The 6,000-nt window shown below is 44.6% G+C and overlaps 1 protein-coding gene across 2 annotated transcripts in view; it reads left to right on the top strand.

Moving 5' to 3' along the window:
* The first annotated feature begins 596 nt into the window (after positions 1-596).
* Positions 597-6,000, top strand: part of adamts18 (ADAM metallopeptidase with thrombospondin type 1 motif, 18) — a 50,691-nt gene continuing 45,287 nt past the window's right edge. For both annotated transcript variants that reach the window (XM_058089516.1, XM_058089515.1), the window contains exons 1-3: positions 597-948; positions 1,100-1,160; positions 1,961-2,274. In XM_058089516.1, the coding sequence (XP_057945499.1) occupies positions 856-948; positions 1,100-1,160; positions 1,961-2,274 (468 nt within the window). In that variant the 5' untranslated portion in view covers positions 597-855. The remainder of the gene's footprint in view (positions 949-1,099; positions 1,161-1,960; positions 2,275-6,000) is intronic.

Here is a 6,000-nt window from a genome sequence, read left to right as displayed (position 1 = left end):
TCTTAGCCCCCTGGAGATGCACAGGATATGGATGAATGTAGTAGACATTAAAAAAAAATAAAAAAAATAAAAAAAAAAAACAAATAACGAACAAGAACCGCTATATAAATAATTATTTTTCTGATTATTACTACTACTACAAGTTGTAGTAGTAGTAGGCTATTATTAGCCTGCTTATTGACTTGCTTAATAACCTGCTTTTGTCCTATTATATTAAATTTGTCAGAGATTTTTTTTGTACAAAAAAAATCAATAAAAATATCAAATTATTTAAGGGGGCTTAAGAACATTTTAGGGTTTTTTTATCCCGCTAAAATAGGCTAAATATTTATTTTCTTTTCATAACTTTCATGGTTGTCATCACCAACTTTATTGTGAACGCAAACAAGAATCAACTCTGACGCCATAAAAGTCGTAGAACGGCGTTGACTGCGCGTGCGTCGGTACGCTTGATGCGCAGACGCGTCCATTAGCACCCTATTGCGCTCCATCACACGTGTACGCGCACAGTGCCTTGCATGCGCGTGTCCACGCGTGGTCCCGTGATGCCGCACGCTGATTGGCTGCCGGCACATGACTTGCGCTCCCGGATCCAGCGCCAACGCTCAGGCAGCGAGTCAGTCGGCTTCGGCGGACTACACCTTCAACTCATGACCGGGCCCTGGGCCACCACCTGCGGACCTCACCTGAGCACGCGAGGAGCCGCGTGGGGAGGGGGTCCACGAGGATGATGATGATGATGATAAGGGGAAGTGGCGCTCTTTTAGGGCTTGTGCGCACTTTTCGAAGCCACAGGGAGGTGTGAGCTCGCCTGCGCCCACCACCACCACCACCACGACCACCACCACCACCACCATGGACTGCTTGCTGCTCCTCATTTGGGCTCTACTCACCCCGCCGGTGGGCTGTGCTCCGGCCAGGCTGCTGCTCACCTGGAGCTTCATCAGGGTAGGCTGCACTTCAACATTGCGGATTGTGATTGACACTTCCGGTTATTTACTGTGCATGTTAAACATCAATATACATACACGGTGTGTACTACTGTGTTAGCAACCTGTTGCTACCTGCTTATTTCCTCTTTCTTCTTCATTCCTGGCAGACTCTGCACATTTGCTCCGCCCACTCAGTGTCAGCCAGCTCCAGCCAGGGTTTAAATCATGGTGAGTGCTCCTTTGTGTTCTTCTTCTTGTTGTTGTTGTTGTTGTTGTGCGGCAGCGGTACTTCATGTTGAGTGGAAATGATGGAAATAGAGCGGTACCATTCAGAACCAGTCAACATTTCCACATTAAATACTCTCAAAGTCACATGCGGCTTTGCTTTTTCTTTGGCTTTTTGACAGCACCACCAGTCCAGGGTGTACCCCGCCTCCAGCATACCCCAATCGGTATAGAAAACGGGTGGGCTAGCCTGAGGCTCATCCTCCAGGATGGAGTCCCCCAGGAGCAAATTAGCAGTGTGACAATGTCGGGGTCGAGCGGGTCCGGGTCCAAAATGTGCTCCACACTCTGGGATTCCCTCTTGGCCGAGTTGCCGTGCGCTGTAGCGACTTGCATTCATTTATACGCTTTGATTTACTGCGGGGGGAAAAGACGCTGGACTTCTCCCAGCGTTGGACCGCCTGCTGATGCTTTGGGGCTTTAAGGAGAAGAAAGAGTGAAAGTGAAAGAGTCGTAGTCGCGGGAAATGAAGCTATTAAATATTTACACGCTGCATTCTCAGGTCGGGACGCATATCTGACATGTCTTAAGTGTTTTGTATCATTTGATTTGACGAGGCAGGAGGTTGGGGTGGGGTACCCCCTGGTTCTGGGACTGGACGTCTACAGGTGTGGAACCGTCAACCTGTGTATTTTTGTTACCAGACTCAGGAAGATATGTGCTGTTACCTTGGAGTCCAAAGTCTAGTCTTCCAATGGGTCTTTGTATGCTAGTGATTCCCTCCAACTTCCTGTCCTCCCCAGACTACGCCTTCGCCACCCCGGTGGAGGTGGACGCCCAGGGACGCTACCTGAGCCACGACTTGAGCTGGCGAGGATCCCGCCGAAAGCGGTCCGCCTCGTCGTCCCTGCACTACCGCCTCTCAGTCTTCGGCCAGGACGTGCACCTGGACCTGGAGCCGTCCCCGGTGGTCGGGCCGGGCTTCACCGTGCAGACGCTGGGCTCGGACGGCATCGCCACGCTAACGGGGGGCCAAGAGGTTCAGGGCTGCCTCTATCAGGGATTGATCCGGAACCTGTCGTCGTCCTCGGCGGCCATATCCACGTGCTCGGGACTGGTAAGTCATCTTTGTTATTGTCAGCCATCACCTCAGCGTGTACACTCACTGCCACCTAGTGGCCCGGTATGGGCACTGCAGTAATATTGGAAATGTTCTCCAATGGTTGGCCTTCATTTTTTGGCTCCTGTGGCATTAAGGACCCGTCTTAACCTCCGCCAAGCTAACTTGTAAACAAACACTTGACTTTCTGAAGAGGACATTTGGCATGCTAGTTGTACCAAACAGCGGGTAAGAAAAAAAACCCATTGTACCTTAGCAACCACCTGGAACTCCGGTGCTCGGGGCGTGTGCCCAAATACAGTGCACCTAGCTGGGCCACAGCAGCTGTCTGCCTCCCCTCTCTGCTCTGGTTCTCCTGGTGGTAGGAATGTCATGATATTCAATTCGAATAAATCAGTTGGTCGAATGCTAGTTTGATTATTAGCATCACTTTGGTCTTCAGAAGCCGGAAGTTGGTATTGGTTTGGAAAAAAACGACACCGTGCCTCTCTTGTCTCGGGTGTCGTTCCAAAGCTAAAAGGTGAATGAATGACATCCCACTCTCTCTATTTACCCGACTACTGCGGTGTTGTGAGTTGTGGAATAAAAGACGAGCCCTGCTTGGGTTTGTGGATGAAGTGGAATAAAGAGAGGAGTCCATTCAGGGCCGCTGGAGGAGATTAAGGTGGGATTACAAACAATGGCGGGCAGGAAGAAAGGAGGGTGACATCATGAATGGCAAGTGAGTGCCGGGCCGGAGAGAGAAAGTGTTGTGTGAGGATAAAGTGGGGGGGCTATTGTCCCGCTCGGAATCTCCCAGGGAGGCCGGCTCGTCTCTTCAGAGAGACGGACCGTTCGTGTCAAAGGGAACAAAATGGAGCGAGAGCGAGTGAAGAGGAGCCTCTTCGAAGGAGACGCCGCCAAGGAGGGGGGGAGTCAACCGGGCTTCTGGACTCGGAGGCCTCCAACAGATGGAAGTGTTGCTATTCCCATGGAATTAAGAGCAGCACCGATCAGGGATTTGCTCCGGCAAAGCCTTGTTAATTGTACACACGTTTTAATTACTTTCCCCGCGTCCTTAATGGCTCGGTGCTCCAGTCAAGAGTCCCTTTCAAAGAATGAAGATGTTTCATCAACAGTGCCTCAGAAGAGGTTGTCTCCTTTGAACCGCTTGACCCCAAGCTAGACCGCATCAGATCCTTTTGGTCTGGTTTCTGTTCAATTGCAACCACAATTGTGTACTTTTATAAACGACACTTTAAATGTGATTTAGAGGTGATCTGCAGAAAATTGGTGCGGTGTTTGCACGGGGATGGGGGCGGGGGCGGGCACAGGCATGGCCGCCCCCGTTGAGGTGACACTCCAGTGACTGATCTGCAGCCAGTCCTCGGTCCATTTGTACCTGTCTACTTTGTGTACGGGTTCAACAAATTGGGCCGAGCCGCTCCCTGGTGGTCTGCAGGGTGACAGTGATGTAGTGCCCACTGTTAGATGCCAACTTGAGAGGAGGGGGTGGCCGTGGGATGCCGTGTGTGTGTGTGTGTGTCCTTTGTTTTTGATGCGAGGTCTTTCTCACACAAGACTAATGGGCTTTGTGGAGGACCTGAAGTGGACACTGAAAGTGTGCAAAGTGAGCCCATACATCAAATATGACCTACTAGTGTCGCCTCTCTGCAGCCTGTTGGCCACAGCACAAGTTAGCCGCCATCTTGTTCAACTGCTAGTACTTCTTTCCTCTCTTCTGATGTGTTTTAGGAACGCAATTCTTGATTTTTGTATCCTCCAGTTTTTGTATGTTTTAGGTAATGGTAATGGTTTTATTTCATTTGAACATGCATCAGATTACAATTGAGTGCATCCCATAATCAGTTCCCAGTTCCACATGTCCAAAAGGAGTAGGAATTAAATCCTTCCCCTCCATCTGGTACTTTTACAATCAGTAACTGTTACATTTGTTCACTTCCTGCCTTTCTAATATATATTAAGTTTTTTTATTTTTCTTTTAATATTTTTATTTTTCTTCTTTACTTTTTTCCTCTCTTCTGATGCTTTTAGGAACTCACTATATTCTGTACTTTATGCACTCAAACCTTGATTTTTGGTATTCTTCAGTTTTTGTATATCTTTGGTAATGGTAATGGTTTCATTTCATTTGAACATGCATCAGATTCCAATTGAGTGCATCCCATAATCAGTTCCCAGTTCAACATGTCCAAAAGGAGTAGGAAGAAGCAAAGCTTATCAAATCCTACCCCTCCCTTTTACTTTTACAATCAGTAACTGTTACATTTGTTCACTTCCTGCTTTCCAAATATAGTTTAATAATTTTTTTGTATTTATTTATGTATTTTTTAAACACGTACTGAAGTACGAAGTGATATGACCATACAATGCAATACAATTTTATTTTTATTTTTATTTTTATTTTTATTTTTATTTTTATTTTTATTTTTATTTTTATTTTTATTTTTATTTTTATTTTTATTTTTATTTTTATTTTTATTTTTATTTTTATTTTTATTTTTATTTTTATTTTTATTTTTATTTTTATTTTTATTTTTATTTTTATTTTTATTTTTATTTTTATTTTTATTTTTATTTTTATTTTTATTTATTTTTTAGTCTTCTCTCTTGTAGAGAAGTATTGGATGACATTTTTAGCTAATTGGTTATTACCTAAAGGGTTTTTACGTCATTTCTTTTTTTGTATGGGTCCTCGTACATCGTCTTTGTTTTTTGACAATATTGCGTGTAACTAATTACGGTCAAACATCAGTTTTCATACGCTCCACCATTTTGGTACACTGAGAGTATTGCGCTCGACAAGATATAGTTAAAATATTTGCCAACATTTTTGGACGTCATACATTGTCTTGTTTTTTCTGCAATTCTACACTGGATGACCTCGCTTTAGCAACTCCGCTCGTTAAGAAGCTAAACGCCATTAGCATCACACTCTGCCGTCATTAGCATCACAGCTGAAGCCTTGTTTCCAGACTGATGGAGCACGGTCAAGCGTCACGCTCGTATTTCCATTTGTATGGGCTGCTGAGGGAGTGGTCCACGCGTCCCCTGCTGGGTCCGCACGGGATAACAAGGGGGGACGGGGACTCGTGTCCGGAGACAAAGACACTTTGACGTCGCTTGTCAGCATGTGTGTTAACATCAACCTGCTCGCCTCCTTCAAAGACAGGGGGCCGGCACCCCCGTCGATAGGTCGCAGTGGCGATGATTTACTGTACTTCTAAAATAAGCCACCTCCCCCTTGTGGGCTCCGCCCAAAGGATCACATGACTGTGCTGCTGGCGTACAGATGTGTGGCCGCAGTAATCACCACTTTGGGGCGCCGGCCTTTAAGTGCATGTAAGCGCTTCGTCATGTGCGTCCTGTTATGGGATGGTAGAAACTTTGGAACTATGCTAGGACTAAAAATAAAAATAAAAATAAAAATAAAAATAAAAATAAAAATAAAAATAAAAATAAAAATAAAAATAAAAATAAAAATAAAAATAAAAATAAAAATAAAAATAAAAATAAAAATAAAAATAAAAATAAAAATAAAAATAAAAATTTTACTATGGTACCCATTATGGCATTGTATGGTCATATCACTTCGTACTTCAGTACGTGTTTAAAAAATACATAAATAAATACAAAAAAATTATTAAACTATATTTGGAAAGCAGGAAGTGAACAAATGTAACAGTTACTGATTGTAAAAGTAAAATGGAGGGGTAGGATTTA

Source organism: Doryrhamphus excisus, chromosome 12, assembly GCF_030265055.1.
Source record: "Doryrhamphus excisus isolate RoL2022-K1 chromosome 12, RoL_Dexc_1.0, whole genome shotgun sequence".
Lineage (NCBI taxonomy): Eukaryota > Metazoa > Chordata > Actinopteri > Syngnathiformes > Syngnathidae > Doryrhamphus > Doryrhamphus excisus.
The sequence above is the reverse complement of the archived record's forward strand: the minus strand, read 5'-3'. Positions and strand labels throughout refer to the sequence as shown.